General features: G+C 38.9%; 1 protein-coding gene across 7 annotated transcripts in view; it reads left to right on the top strand.

Annotated features, from left to right (window-relative positions):
• The window catches only part of ARHGEF9 (Cdc42 guanine nucleotide exchange factor 9), a 200,235-nt gene that overhangs the window by 140,645 nt on the left and 42,633 nt on the right, over positions 1 to 16,957 (top strand). For all 7 annotated transcript variants that reach the window (XM_023248858.2, XM_045050624.1, XM_011291773.3 and 4 more), the window contains 2 exons: positions 7,542 to 7,774; positions 13,090 to 13,219. In XM_023248858.2, the coding sequence (XP_023104626.1) occupies positions 7,542 to 7,774; positions 13,090 to 13,219 (363 nt within the window). The remainder of the gene's footprint in view (positions 1 to 7,541; positions 7,775 to 13,089; positions 13,220 to 16,957) is intronic.

Genomic DNA, 16,957 nt, shown 5'->3' with positions numbered 1-16,957 from the left:
CCAGGACCAGTTGGCTTCCCAGGGGAGTTCTACCAGACGTTTAAAGCAGAGATAATACCTATCCTTCTCAAGCTATTCCAAGAAATAGAAAGGGTAGGAAAACTTCCAGACTCATTCTATGAAGCCAGTATTACTTTGATTCCTAAACCAGACAGAGACCCAGTCAAAAAAGAGAACTACAGGCCAATATCCCTGATGAATATGGATGCAAAAATTCTCAATAAGATACTAGCAAATCGAATTCAATGGCATATAAAAAGAATTATTCACCATGATCAAGTGGGATTCATTCCTGGGATGCAGGGCTGGTTCAATATTCGCAAATCAATCAACGTGATACATCACATTAACAAAAAAAAAGAGAAGAACCATATGATCCTGTCAATCGATGCCGAAAACGCCTTTGACAAAATCCAGCACCCTTTCTTAATAAAAACCCTTGAGAAAGTCGGGATAGAAGGAACATACTTAAAGATCATAAAAGCCATTTATGAAAAGCCCACAGCTAACATCATCCTCAACAGGGAAAAACTGAGAGCTTTTTCCCTGAGATCAGGAACATGACAAGGATGCCCACTCTCACCGCTGCTGTTTAACATAGTGCTGGAATTTCTAGCATCAGCAATAAGACAACAAAAGGAAATCAAAGGCATCAAAATTGGCAAAGAGGAAGTCAAGCTCTCGCTTTTTGCAGATGACATGATATTATACATGGAAAATCCGATAGACTCCACCAAAAGTCTGCTAGAACTGATACAGGAATTCAGCAAAGTTGCAGGATACAAAATCAATGTACAGAAATCAGTTGCATTCTTATACACTAACAATGAAGCAACAGAAAGACAAATAAAGAAACTGATCCCATTCACAATTGCACCAAGAAGCATAAAATACCTAGGAATAAATCTAACCAAAGATGTAAAGGATCTGTATGCTGAAAACTATAGAAAGCTTATGAAGGAAATTGAAGAAGATTTAAAGAAATGGAAAGACATTCCCTGCTCATGGATTGGAAACATAAATATTGTCAAAATGTCAATACTACCCAAAGCTATCTACACATTCAATGCAATCCCAATCAAAATTGCACCAGCATTCTACTCGAAACTAGAACAAGCAATCCTAAAATTCATATGGAACCACAAAAGGCCCCGAATAGCCAAAGGAATTTTGAAGAAGAAGACCAAAGCAGGAGGTATCACAATCCCAGACTTTAGCCTCTACTACAAAGCTGTCATCATCAAGACAGCATGGTATTGGCACAAAAACAGACACATAGACCAATGGAATAGAATAGAAACCCCAGAACTAGACCCACAAACGTATGGCCAACTCATCTTTGACAAAGCAGGAAAGAACATCCAATGGAAAAAAGACAGCCTCTTTAACAAATGGTGCTGGGAGAACTGGGCAGCAACATGCAGAAGGTTGAAACTAGACCACTTTCTCACACCATTCACAAAAATAAACTCAAAATGGATAAAGGACCTAAATGTGAGACAGGAAACCATCAAAACCTTAGAGGAGAAAGCAGGAAAAGACCTCTCTGACCTCAGCCGTAGCAATCTCTTACTCGACACATCCCCAAAGGCAAGGGAATTAAAAGCAAAAGTGAATTACTGGGACCTTATGAAGATAAAAAGCTTCTGCACAGCAAAGGAAACAACCAACAAAACTAAAAGGCAACCAACGGAATGGGAAAAGATATTCGCAAATGACATATCGGACAAAGGGCTAGTATCCAAAATCTATAAAGAGCTCACCAAACTCCACACCCGAAAAACAAATAACCCAGTGAAGAAATGGGCAGAAAACATGAATCAACACTTCTCTAAGGAAGACATCCGGATGGCCAACAGGCACATGAAAAGATGTTCAGCGTCGCTCCTTATCAGGGAAATACAAATCAAAACCACACTCAGGTATCACCTCACGCCAGTCAGAGTGGCCAAAATGAACAAATCAGGAGACTATAGATGCTGCAGAGGATGTGGAGAAACGGGAACCCTCTTGCACTGTTGGTGGGAATGCAAATTGGTGCAGCCGCTCTGGAAAGCAGTGTGGAGGTTCCTCAGAAAATTAAAAATAGACCTACCCTATGACCCAGCAATAGCACTGCTAGGAATTTATCCAAGGGATACAGGAGTACTGATGCATAGGGCCACTTGTACCCCAATGTTCATAGCAGCACTCTCAACAATAGCCAAATTATGGAAAGAGCCTAAATGTCCATCAACTGATGAATGGATAAAGAAATTGTGGTTTATATACACAATGGAATATTACGTGGCAATGAGAAAAAATGAAATATGGCCCTTTGTAGCAACGTGGATCGAACTAAAGAGTGTGATGCTAAGTGAAATAAGCCATACAGAGAAAGACAGATACCATATGGTTTCACTCTTATGTGGATCCTGAGAAACTTAACAGGAACCAATGGGGGAGGGGAAGGAAAAAAAAAAGAGGTTAGAGTGGGAGAGAGCCAAAGCATAAGAGACTGTTAAAAACTGAGAACAAACTGAGGGTTGATGGGGGGTGGGAGGGAGGAGAGGGTGGGTGATGGGTATTGAGGACGGCACCTTTTGGGATGAGCACTGGGTGTTGTATGGAAACCAATTTGTCAATAAATTTCATATATAAAAAAAAGAAGGTGCAGTATATGTACACAATGGAATATTACTCAGCCATCAAAAATAATGAAATCTTGCCATTTGTAATAATGTGGATGAAGGTAGAATGTATTATGCTAAGCACAGTAAGTCAATCAGAGAAAGACAACTATATGTTTTCACCCATATGTGCAATTTAAGAAACAAAACAGATGGACATATGGGAAGGGGGGGAAGAGAAGAAAGTGAAAGAAACCATAAGAGACTCAACAATAGAGAACAAACTGAGGGTTGATGGAGGGAGGTGAGTGGGAGATGGGCTAGATGGGTGATGGATATTAAGAAGGTCACTTGCTGTGATGAGCACTTGGTGTTCTATATAAGTGATGAATCACTGAATTCTACTTCTGAAACTAATATTGCACTATATATTAACTAAAATATAAATTAAAAGAATAAAATCTTACTATTTGCAATAAGGTGGATGGAGTTAGAAAGTGTTATGCTATATGACAAGGTCTGTCAGAGAAAGACAAACAGTAAATGATTTCAGTCATATGTGGAAGTTAAGAAACAAGTCAGATGAACATGAGAAAAGAGAGAGAGGCAGACCATACAATGGACTCTTAGCGATAGAGAAAAAATGAGAGTGCTGGAGGGGATGGGGGCAGGGTGGGGGGAAGGGAGGGCTAAACAGGTGATGGGTGTTTAAGGAGGGTAATTGTGATGAGAACTAGGTGTTGTATGTAAATAATGAATCCTATATGTGAAACTAATATTACACTGTATGTTAACTAACTGGAATTTATATAAAAACTTGGAAGAAAAAAATCCTTTGGAATTTCTAAAAAAAAGAGGGAGAAAAAAAAGAAAGAGAGTTTTATCCAAGACCAAGTGAGTACAGCTGCACTGGATACACAATCTTCACAAGGAAGAGAGTGTTCCAGAGAAAAGTAATGTTTCATACAGGGTTATATATGTTTTTGTTACATCAAGAGTTACATATCATCATGATGGAGGATATTTCAGAAAATTATAAACTTTATCTTATGGTTTTAGTATGTGCAAGGTTGCAGGCTTTAGAACTATGGGAATGGAATTTAGGGAGATTTTACTCTTATATTTAGTTTTAAATGTTTCCTTTTGGTTACTTACTACAAAGCAGATGTATAAGGTGTGCTCTGGGCAGAAACAGAACCTATGCTTTGAAGTTTTGTCAAGTTCTTCTTACCTTGATACAAGTAGAGCTTCCATGGGAACCCAGGAGCAGGGCTCACAAGCATTAAAAGTTGAAAATTTCCTTTATCGTTAGACAAGGAACAATAAACACACCCCCAAAACAGCATTAGTAAGGAAATAATAAAGATGGGAGCAGAAATAAATGATATAGAAACTAAAAAATTAACTAAATAAGTGAAACCAGAAACTGGTTCTGAAAATATCAACAAAATTGATAAACCTTTAGCTAGACTCATCGAGAGAGAGAGAGAGAGAGAGGAATCAAACATAATAATAAATAAAAGAGGAAAAATAACAAAAAAAACACCACAGAAATACAAATGATTGTAAGAAAATGTTATGAAAAATGGCATGCCAGCAGATTAGACAATGTAGAAGAAATGGATAAGTTCCTAAGAACATCTATCATACCAAATCCGAAACAGGAAAAAATAAAACATTTGAACATACTAATTACTGGGAAGGAGATTGCATCAAAAAACTCCCAAACAAAAAGTTCAGGCTTCACAGGAGAATTCTACCAAATATTTAAAGAAGAGTTAATACATATTCTTCTTAAAGCATTCCAAGAAATAGAAGAATAAGGAAAACTTCTAAATTCATACTATGAGGCCGGTATCACCCTTACACCAAAGCAAGATAAAGATGACAAAAGGGAGGGGGAGAGAGAGAGAGAGAGAGAGAGAGAGAGAGAACACAAACTACAGGCCAATATCCCTGATGAACATACACGCAAAAATACTCAACAAAATATTACCAAACCAAATCCAGAAAAATATTAAAAAATCATTTACCACAATCGAGTGGAATTTATTCCTAGGATGCAAGGATGGTTCTATATCCACCAATCAATCAGGGTGATGCATCACGTCAATAAGACAAAGGACAAAAACTATATGATCGTTTCAGTAGATGCAGAGAAAACATTTGACAAAGCACAACATCCATTTATGATAAAATCCTTCAGAAAAGTACGTTTAGAGGGAACATACTTCAACATAATAAAAGCCATATTTGAAAACCCACAGCTTACCACATAGTCACTGAAGAAAAACAAGGATGTCCATGCTCACCTTTTTAATTTAGCATGTACTGGAAGTACTAGCCACAGCAGTTAGACAACACAAAGAAAGAAAATGCATCTGAATAGGTAAAGAAATAAAACGTTCACTATTTGCATAAGACACTATATATAAAAAAAACTTGAAAGGCTCCACCAAAAACCTTGTAGAACTTATAAATAAATTCATTGAAGTTGCACTATGCAAAATCAATGTGCAGAAATCTGTTGCATTTCTGTACACTAATAATGAACAGGCAGAGAAATTAAGAAAGCAATCCCATTTATAATTGCACCAAAAATAAAATACCAAGGAATAAACCTAATCAAAGAGGTGAAAGACCTATACTCTGAAAACTATAAACATTGATGATAGAAGTTGAAGATGACACAAAGAAATGGAAAGACATTCTGTGCTCATGGATTGGAAGAATGAATATTATTAAAATGTCTGTACTACCCAAAGCAATATACACATTTAATGCAATCCCTATCAAAATACCAAGAGCATTTTTCACACAACTAGTACAAAAAAAATCCTGAAATTTATATGGAACCACAAAAAAAACCCTCAAATAGCCAGAGCAATTTTGAAAAAGAAAAGTGAAGCTGGAGTTTTTACAATTCCAGACTTCAAGTTATATTACAAAGCTATAATAATAAAAACAGTATGGTACTAGAACAAAACTAGAAAAATAGATCAATGGAACAGAATAGAAAACCCAGAAGTAAACCCATAAGTATACGGCCAATTAACCTTGGACAAAATAGGAAAGAATATCCAATGGGAAAAACACAGTCTCTTCAACAAATGGTGTTGGGAAAATTGGTCAACTACATTCAAAAGAATAAGACTGGGGCACCTGGTTGGCTGAGTTGGTTAAGTGTCCAACTCTCGATTTGGTTTCAGGTAATCTCACAGTTGGGAGATCAAGCCCTGTGTCAGGCTCCATGCTGAGGGTGGAGCCTGCTTAAGGTTCTCTATCTCACGCATGCTCTCTCTCTCTCTCTCTCCTTTTCTCCCTCTTCCCCTTCCCCACTTTCACTCTCTCTCTCTCTCTCAATTAAAAATAAATAATATTAAAAAATGGATTAAAGACCTAAATGTGAGACATGAAACCATAAAAAAATCCTAGAAGAGAGCACAGGCAGTAATGTCTCTGACATCAGTCAGAGCAACATTTTTCTACATATATATCTCCTGAGGCAAGGGAATCAAAAGCAAAAATAAACTATTGGGACTACATCAAAATAAAACTTTTGCACAGCAAAGGAAACATGCAACAAAATTAAAAGCCTATCTCCTAAAAGGGAGAAGATACTTGCAAATGACATATCTGATAGAGGGTTAGTATCCAAAATATATAAAGAACTGATACAACTCAACATCCAAACAAACAAACAATCCAATTAAAAACTCTGCAGAATACATGAACAGATATTTCTTCAAAGAAGACATCCAGATGGCCAACAGACACATGAGAAGATGCTCAACATCACTTATCAGGGAAATTCAAATCAAAACTACAATGAGTTACCACCTCACCCCTATCAGAATGACTAAAATAAAAAAAAAAAAAAACACAAGAAACAACAGGTGTTGGTGAGAATGTAGAGAAAAAGAAACCCTCTTGCACTGTTGGTGGGAATGCAGACTGGTGCAGCCACTGTGGAAAAGTATGGAGGGTCTTGAAAAAGTTAAAATTAACTACCCTATGATCCAGTATCACAGTACTGGATATTTACCCCAAAATTCCAAAAACACTAATTCAAAGGGATATATGCACCCCTACATTTACAACAGCATTATTTACAATAGCCAATATATGGAAGTAGCTCAAGTGTCCATTAACAGATGAATGGATAAGGAATATATGGGGTGTATATATATATACCATAGGCACACACACACACACACACACACACACACCAGAATATTATTCTCCCATGAAAAATGAAAGCTTGCCATTTGCAGAGACATGGATCAAGCTAAAGGATATAAAATCTAGGAGAAAGAAAAATACAATATTATTTCACTTATATGTGAAATTTAAGAAAAAAACAAATGAGCAACAGGAAAAAAAGAGAAACAAACCAAGAATCAGACTCTTACCTGCAGAGAACAAATTGATGGTTACTAGAGGGGAGGTGGGTAGGTGGATAGGTTAAATAGACGATGGAGGTTAAGAAGTGTGCTTGTTGTGATGAACACTGGGTGATGTATGGAATTGTTGAATCACTATACTGTACACCTGAAACTAATATAACACTCTATGAGAACTATCTGGAATTAAGATAGAAACTTGAAAAAATAAACAATCCAGTTCCATAATTTTATTGCCATAGTATTTTCACTTTTGTCATGGCCAGTGCCCCATCAATACCCTTCTTTTATAGAATTTCATACTATTCCTACTTATTTTCTCTATACAAATGTTTACAGTTTGTCTACTTCCCAAATAATTCCTTTATTTCTATTATTAAATTTTGAATCAATTTAGGAAAGATTGATATTGTTATTTTAATATGCTACATAAGGACAGGATCTGTTTTTTTTTTTTTTTCATTTCTCCAAAACTTCTTTGTAATTCTCAGTACCCTTTTCTTCCTCTCCATTTTTCCTGTGCTCATAGCAAGATGGATTCTGGATATACTCTGAGTACTGTAACAACCACCTGGACGCCTGCATGGAACTCTCCAAACTGATGAAGGACAGCCGCTACCAGCACTTCTTTGAGGCTTGTCGCCTCTTGCAGCAGATGATCGACATTGCTATTGATGGATTCCTTTTGACTCCAGTGCAGAAGATCTGCAAGTATCCCTTACAACTGGCTGAGCTCCTCAAGTATACCGCCCAGGACCATAGGTAAAGGATAGAGGGAAGCAGGAGTTAGGGAGATCCTTGTCTACATGTTGGTCTTTATTAAGAATATATGTCTTTTAGCCATTTCTGAGTTTCTGTTAGCTTATCTGCACAATGGAATGATGATTTTTTTTTTTTTGCTTACCTCAAAGGGTTATTGTGTGTGTAAAGCAAGGGAACACTTATGAGAGTTTCTTATAAAGCTGTAAAACAGTATACACACACACACACACACACACACACACAAACAGTATGCATCATCATTACTACACAACTTAGACCCTGCCTTCAGGGAGCTCAACTGGATCCTTAGTCCTGAGTTTAGCCAAGTGAATCAATCCAGATGGAATGATTGCTCAACTATTTATTCCACTTTGTTTGATAGATTCAATATCCTAATAACAGCCTACATAACTTGTTCTCACCTTAGATTTCTTCTGCGTGGCTATATCCCTGGTAATCTTTAGTCCTTTCCACCCTCCTCTGCATCATCCAAACTGTACCTTCCCCTTAGACCCAGAGCATGACTGGGGGAAAATAAACTTGAGTCTTCTCCTGAAGTATTTGTTTTTGTTTTGTCTTTTTTTGTTTTGTTTTTTGTTTACAATTTTTCAGTATTTGCAAGAAAACCAACCCCAAAATTACCAAAAAGCTTACCTCTCTCTCTCTGACTGGAAATGACCCACCAGCAAATGAACCTACCAGTAAGGTATATGCTGAGAGTCATCTCCAACAATGAATGAACCACCCCCCACCCTCACATGCTTTACTTTATGAGCTAAAGCCCTCAGCCTTGTTATAACCTGCCTTTAATTAGTATTAAATCCCTGACCTTAGACTTATTAATTCAGCTCTCTTCCTGACTGAACCCTCCAAGAAGAAAAATGACCTTTGTCCAATTTCCCTTAGCTTTCTAATTCTCAATAGACCCACTTTCTACTTTTCTACTTCCTACTTTCATTTGGCTCCATTGCCTGGTTTCCTTGGAGCTGACTCCAGACATAGTTGCATAAAGCCACGGATATTGGCTAGTTGGTTTTGTTTATGTTAATCTCAAAGCCAATCCCTTGGTTCATTCTTAAGCTGTTGTTGTTTGTTTAGCAAATCATGGGTCATGCGCATCAATAGCTCTGGAGCCTTGGACAAATTTCAAATTCGAATCTAAATGTGGTAGCACTAGACTCTCCCTTTGTGTGTAAATACCACCAGTGTAGCTCTGCCTGCCATGCTGTGTTGGCTATGAGGGAGGCAGGTTGTGAAGGACCTCACAAAAGAGGACTCTGTTCCCTCCTCCCTAAGTCTGTTTATTACCTGGGGATTGGTGGGCATCATCATTAGACATGAAATTTGGAAGGGCTAAATGTTATTTTAAAATGCTTACTACAGAGCATTGCCAGAATGGAGTCCCACGTTTTGTAAGGATACAGTTTCTTGTGAGAGCTAATAGGACACTGAAGAACTCCCACTAAAATTAGTACATTTAAAAAATAAAAATGGAAAATATGTATGGCACCTGAAATGTAAAGGCCCTTAAAGGAATGTCTTCTAGTCAGATTTTCTCATTTTATGGCTGGAAGGACTGAGGCCCAGAGAACAAATATGTGTGGCAAGGCAGGGACACAAAGTGTGGACAGTGGTCTCAGAACTTAGCTTTGTAAAGAGCCCTCCAGATAATTTTCATGCCCAAGAAGGTTTATAAACCATTGAACTAGCCAGTCTGGAAGGTCTCTTGCAGTTGTACCAGCCCATGATGTCATGAGCCTAAATGACCTCCACAGTTATACTTCATGGTGCTAAGTGACCAGAAGCAATCACTATTGTACTTAAATCTCAGAGGAGCAACCAGGATATTCAAAGAGTGTTTCTCAAATGTTTTTATATTACAGCTCATCTCTCACCTACTCCTGAGTATCTATTTCATGGAATATAGCAGGAGGTTCTAAAAATCATACTTGTGGACTGATGATATTAATAGATAAATTATATGTTGCATAATTGTTTTTAAGAGCCCCAGAAAGACATTTTCAAAGCATAGCCAAAAGCCATGTAAGTTTATTAAGCCAAAGCAACCACAGGCCCTTATTTGGTTTAGTGGGGTCTAGTAAGATAGGATATCTGCAAGGGACTTGCTATCCCTGTGCTCCTTCACCTTGTGACAAGAACTCCTGTCTCAAGGCCGTCTTTCCCTCTGGGTCCCTGGCCCCCTCTTTTTCTATGTACTGGGTTCCAGAGTGCTGATAGAGTGGCTCAGGCATTGGCAGGGCACATGAATCAATGTCCTCCTTCAGAGTGATCTGTTGGGCCCAGCATTACTCCCCAGGCCAGGGGCCACCTCTTTTGGCAGATATCAGGAAGCTGTATTGAGATGATAGCTCCTGCAATGCATGTCAGAGTAGCTTGGATTTGAAATGAATTAGAGGCTGCTTCCAGCTTGAAGGCTTAGTCAGATAAGTATTCAGATAAGGAGGTCTGAAATTCAGGCAGAGTGGCCTCTAAGGGATAAGATTTGATGGATGGATAGTAATAAGTAGATAATAATACTGCCTTTGCTTTCAGAAGGGTGATATGTCCCCACTCAGCCATCCAACCTTCCCTAAGCTGACAGGAAGAAAGACTGTATATAACAGGGAGGTTAGCTGACATATCTGGAACAAGACAATCTTGGTTCAGTAGATCTTATCAAGGAACTGGGCCCAGACCTTTTCTGAAGGCCTGGGGGCTCTGGAGAAGGGTTCAGGCAAGACCACAACTATTCACTTCTTTTCTCACCCACTCCTAAAGCTAGTGGAGCAGGTTAAAAATGGGGACATATCCCCCTCTAACCATTGTAAGAAAGACAGCCACCTAAATATGGCAAAGGTTGACTGACAGTAGCAGAGTGACAGTAATGAATCCATGGCTAGGTAGTACATGGAGTCAGAGGTAATAGGCATTCTCATACCACTGCTGTCCAATGGAACTTTCTACAATAATTTAAATGTTTTATACCTGTTCTGTCCAATGTAGTAGCCACTGGCCATGCATGGCTATTGAGTACTGAGAAATGTAGGTGGTTCAGCTGAAGTACTAATATTTGATTATATTTAATTTTAAATAAATGTGGCTATAGGATACCATATTGGACATAAAGCTTTATGTTTTACCTCCCCAAAAGTGGCTTAAGTCATTTTCCTGATGCCTCAAACCAGAAGGAGGAATAGCATGGGAGACATTAAATGGGCCCAAAGTACAGGGGTACTTATTTATGTCAGCATCTTCTACACTGCAGCTGCCCTTTCTGTTATCACCCTATTCTGTTTCCAAATGGCAAGCTCAGGTAGTCTTTCCAGGGAGAAATTTTAATAGTCATACAGAGTCCAATAGATTGCCCATAGGCTGGAGCAAGTAACTGTAAAAGGATGAAATATAACAGGAACAAATGTAAGGTTTTATAATTGGGTCTAAGAAAGTAAGAGGGAGATGTAAAGTTCAAGGACAGACCTAGAGAGATTCAGCTTATAGATAGCATATTAAATTTTTTTAATGTTTATTTATTCTTGAGAGAGGGGGGGACGTGGAGGGGCAGAGAGAGAGGGAGACACAGAATCTGAAGCAGGCTCCAGGCTCTGAGCTGTCAGTACAGAGCCAGACATGGGGCTTGAACTCATGAATTGCAAGATCATGACTTTGGTTGGTCAGTAAGATTGGATGCTTAACCAACTAATCCACCCAGGTGCCCCAAGACAGCATATTTTAAAAGACTTAGGAAGCATTAGTCAATCATGAGTTCAATATAAGTCAGCAATAGGACCCAGAAGAAAAACTAATAATAGCTAACATTTATTAAGGCTCAGAATAAGGGTTTGTTGTTGTTGTTGTTGTTGTTTTAACAAAGTTGTCTTGAGGCAGAATAAACTGATTAGGAGGTGTAGTGACTGGTCACTGGAGGTAATAAAATGAAGTAGCATTTGAAGACTATGGTCTGGTAGGTGTTCAGAGGACACATGGAGGCCAGCTAAGAGGAGGTGCTGCATAATGTCTGCCTTAGCAGTTAGAATTACCTTCCCTGTGCCTATGATTGGTCAACCATCTTGCACTTCAATGATTTAGGAAAGAAAAATTTACTGAGTATCTTTTTTTCCCCTCCTTTCTTCTTTCAAGTTGGTGCTGGGACAGTGAGCAGATTAATGACCACAAAATATGTTCAGCTTTTTTTTTAAATAAAGGTTAGTTAAGACTGATTCATAACTCATCCTCTTGCCCTCTCAGTCTATTAAAGCTCCACCAAATGACTGGGATATCATTTTCAATCTGCCTTTCACAGGAGCCATTTGATTGGAAATCAGATCAGACAAGCAGAGAAAACTGGGCAGGGTGGTATAACTTTCAACAAGTAGGCCATCCACAGTCCCAGGAAACTGGGCCTAAAGGTTGCACTTTGAGTTGTATTAATAATACTGCAACTTTTACTATAAACCAAGAGTAAAACAATTTATATAGATGACTAAACCTTCAACAAACACTACTATAATTATCCCCATTTCACATATGAGGAAACTGAGTCATTGATAGAGTTGTGAGAATTGACAAAGGCCATACAAGTAGTCAGTGACAAAACTAGCATTTGAGCCCAAAGAGTCTGGCTCTGGAGTCTATTCTTAACCACTATGCTACATCCTATCATTATATCATACTAGAAGAAAAGAGTGGATATTATTTCACAGTGACTTTTGGCAGAGTTCCCTAGAAATAAGTGATAGAAAGTACGGTAAAGTTCTGGACCATGCCATGAATAAGGCTGCTTTCTTGATTCTTGGCTGGTTATATCAGACTGGACACAAAAATGATGCTCTAAAAAAAGATAGGGGTCTATTTCACTTTCATATAAAAAAAGTCTACAGGTAGGCAGTCCATGACTGCTATGGTGCTCTATGGTCATCAGAAACTTGGGTTCCTCCCAACTTTCTGTTATCATATCCATAGGAGAAGGAATCTTGTCCCTATGGTCCAAGATGGCTTCTAGAACATCAACCATCACATCTGCATTCCAAGCATCAGGATTGAGAAAGGGCCAAAGAAGGGTATGCTATCTTCCTTAAAGGAGGTTTCTGAAAATTTCTGCCCAAAATTTCTATTTACATATCACTGGACTAGTTACATAATCACCCCTTACTATAAGAAATATAGGAAATATAATCTTTTACTCCATGTGGCATGGGTTCCATCTGAAAATCAGGACTCTGTTACTAAGAAGAGAGGAATGGACTTTAGGGTTGGTACCCAACATTTGGTTCTCTAGCACATTGATTTACCGAACTTGTACTTTTGTGTCTTCACAGTGACTACAGGTATGTGGCAGCTGCTCTGGCTGTCATGAGAAACGTGACTCAGCAGATCAATGAGCGCAAGAGGCGTTTGGAGAATATCGACAAGATTGCCCAGTGGCAGGCATCTGTCCTAGACTGGGAGGTAGGATCCTTATCAACAGGGGCATTGTAGAGTCTGAATAGCTCATCTAGAACATCACATCGTAGCCACAGATGGATGAAAAGAAATTAAATATGAAGAGCAGCAGAAAGGATTTAGATTAGAGCCAAGGAAAAACTTTCTACTACTGAGAAGTGTTGTGTACTTCAATGGCTTTATAAGAAGGTTGGAGAAATCTTTGAGACAACACTTCATTAATAAATGAAAGGTTCATCTCTTTGGATGTTGCCAGGAAATAATTGGATTGACTCAATAGACTTTCAAGCCTCTTTCCAGCCCTGGAGTTTTATCACCACCAGATAAAAACTTGGATAAGTAGTATGTTCTAATTCACTCCCAGACACAGACTATAAGGTTGGTTCTCTGGTGCAGGTCAATCAACATACTTCTTTTTCTATTGGTGAGATTACCTCATCCTGACACATTTTACAAGGTCTACCCAAGCTTGCACACTTGAAGTCAAGGTTCTCACTCCTGCACTATTGACAGACCAAATTATCTTTCTTATCATCTGCTTATAAAAATAATTCCTGAAAGCCTTCCATTTCATTAGAAACAGCCACTTCTCTGAACTCAGAAAGTCTTCAGTGGCTGAAGTCACTAAAGCCTTCATTTCTAGATATTCACTTGCAGAGGATATATACAACCTAACAAATAAATGGAGATTTTTTCTTCTGTAATGTCACTGCTCTGTTGAGGTTCTTGGGTTTCTGTTCAATAGAAACAGAGCTGTGAATTATAAGGACTCACAGGTATGTGTCTTGAGTATACCATTTAGTGTTTGTCTCTTTTGCCCACCAAGGGAACTGGGGTAATGACATTTTACATTTATCTCTCAGACCCAAGTTGTGAAATCTGACAGTCCACAGGCTAACATAACCAAGATGGGAGAGGCTGGAAATGCTACCAAGGAGGGGTCAGCAATATTAAGCTTCATAGTCACAGTGTACAAGTTGAGCCAGTTCCCTGTTCCACTTGCCTCAACTGAGGTATACTTTCCTGTGATTGAGAGGTAGTAGCTCCCTAAAATTTCAAGCAGTTTAGCATATTCTAAAGAGATTAAGTAAGCATCAGCCCTGCAAACAGCTATTTTACCACAGTCTAGAAAAAAAATCTTTTCTTTATTCTTCTACCTCTAATCCTTTTTTCAAAAGTGTATTTATTTATTTTGAGAGAGACAAAGACAGTGTGAGTGGGGAAGGGTCAGAGAGAGAGGGAGACAGAAAATCCCAAGCAGGATTCCCACTGCCCATGCAGAGCCCGATGTGGGACTTGAACCCATGAAACTGTGAGATCATGACCTGAGCTGAAACCAAATCGAATCTTTAACTGACTGAGCCACTCAGGTGCCCCACCTCTGATCCTTCTTAATGTAGATGGCTGGAAAACACCACAATTCTGAGCATTCGGCATATTTTTTTAGTCTTATTTGAAAGATAAATCTATTTGAAGAATCTTTATGTCCCCATAAAGAGTAGAAAATAGTAGTGATTGAGATGAAGATAAAGAAATGAACCTATATAAAGAAACAATTGCTCCTAAGAGGAAACCAGCACTGGCCCAAACTTACTAGGGAATCATGGATCCTCCTTCCCTTGTATCTGGCTTACTTTGGCTAGTTGCCTGATCAGAGGCAGAGGGCTAGACCAAATGACCTCTAGCAAACACATCAACTCTAAGGCACACTGAAATTGTGGCTGGTTAGCAGCCCTCTTTCCCTCTACCCCTGTGGTGCTATGAGAGGAGGTTCTTAGCAGCAGTTGTCTCCATACTCACTGAAATATTTTCCTCTTCCCAATGTCTGGAATATATAATTCTTCCATATGCTCTGGGGCTCCAGTCTTGAAGTTGGAGCCATGGGGGACCAATAATAGGTTGAAATTCCTCCACCTATCTAGGAAGCCTCATTAATACCAAACTTGAAAGCACGGAGTATGATTTATTTTTTTAAGATTTTTAAAAATCTACCTATCTATTTATTTTAGAGAGAGACAGAGTAGGGGAGGGACACAGAGGGAGGCAGAGAGAGAATTTTAAGCAGTTTCCACACTCAGCAAGGAGCCTAACACAAGGCTCAGTCTCACAACCCTGACATCACGATCTGAGCCAAAATCAAGAGTCAGTCGTTAAACTGACTGAGCCAACCAGGCATCCCTGAACTATGATTTAAAGACTCCACATCTAGGAAGGAATTTCATGTGTTTTTGTCTAGAAGTGGGGAGTGGGAAACAAAAAGGCAATTTTGAATAGGATTGATGGGATAATATTTACTCTCTGCCTCCTTTGTTAGCATGATTGATTGGTCCTATAAACCTCAACCAAGCCCATATGTACAACACTGACACCCTGTTGCTTGGTGAATCCCTTCTTCACCTAATTTGGTAAGAAGAAAAATTCCTCATCGTTCCCTTTTCAGATTCTTGGGTCACTGTGGAACTCACTAGCTCCAGAGGAGTTGTCTTATAGGAAGCTTTTTCTGTAGTGAATCCTGATGGGTACATTTCAGAGGGCAAGCCTAAGGTTTCTGTCATGTTCATCATATTTAGTCTTCAAGACTTCTAGAATGTCTGTCATCAGGGCTTTTAGAGGACTCCCCTCCCCATCAACAATTCTGGCTATGGACATGCATATGTGCATGCATACACATGTACATACATACACACATGCCTTATAATGATGGTGAAAGTCTGAGACACCTATTCCTGACCAAGACCACACAGCAAGTCAGTGGCAAAGCTAAAATTTGATTCTGGTCTCCAGATTCACTCTCTAGTATTCTTTTCACTGTTGCACTATATACTCTTTCAACCTTCTGCTTCCCACAGCCCAGTTGCTTTCTCTTGTGACACTGAAAGGACTTATTTTTGCGGTAAAGTGTCCATATCTAAGCAAGGCAGTAAGACTGCCTCATGGGGAAAATACAAAATCTTAGTATGACTAAAAGTGGATGAGTGCTGGAGGACCACCCTGAAAAGGCAATAGGACATGTCCACTCCATGGCTTGCTAGCTATTGACATAAGTGACCCAACCTCACTGGTTCTCTGATATAGGTTCTTTGTATGTGCTATCTGTCCAAACAGTTACACAAGCAAAGAGAGGTCCTGCCAAATTGCTGAGGGCTGCTGTGGATAAGCCTTGCAAATCAAGAAAATTAAGCAGTATTTTGCTATCTCCACCATTCCCTTGCCTCTCCCAGATGTTTGAACAAACAGGGTGGCTGCCAAAACCATCCATATAATAACAACAGCTTAATTTGTCAAATTAAAAAGAAGAGTCATAAGGGAAATCTTCAAAGCTTAATGTCCTTTGAAGAGGAATTGGGAGATAGAGTGGAGGGCTGGCAGCAAACAGGCAATTGGTACCTACTCACTAAATCAGAATATCTGGCTAGACAATAGGAGGCTTTTTATTATATACAGACCTGAACGTGACTCAGCTTATTTCATAAATATTCTGGGTCTTTTTGATCAACTCTAGTTATCATCCTTGCTCCCTGCCAGCCTATGAGGACTAGAGTTCATGAAGTACCCCCTGATTTTCCCTACCTCCCAGGGCTCCTAAAAAATAAATGGATGAGTGAAAGGATTACCCATATTCAATATCACTCATCATAAGGGAAATACAAATCAAAATAATGAGATACCACCTTGCACCTGTCAGAATGGCTAAAATTAACAACTCAGGAAACCACAGATGTTGGCAAGGATGAAGAGAAAAGA

This window comes from Felis catus, chromosome X (genome assembly GCF_018350175.1).
Source record: "Felis catus isolate Fca126 chromosome X, F.catus_Fca126_mat1.0, whole genome shotgun sequence".
NCBI classification, from domain to species: Eukaryota; Metazoa; Chordata; class Mammalia; order Carnivora; family Felidae; genus Felis; species Felis catus.
Note: the sequence above shows the minus strand (reverse complement) of the source record. Positions and strands in the feature narration are given on the sequence as shown.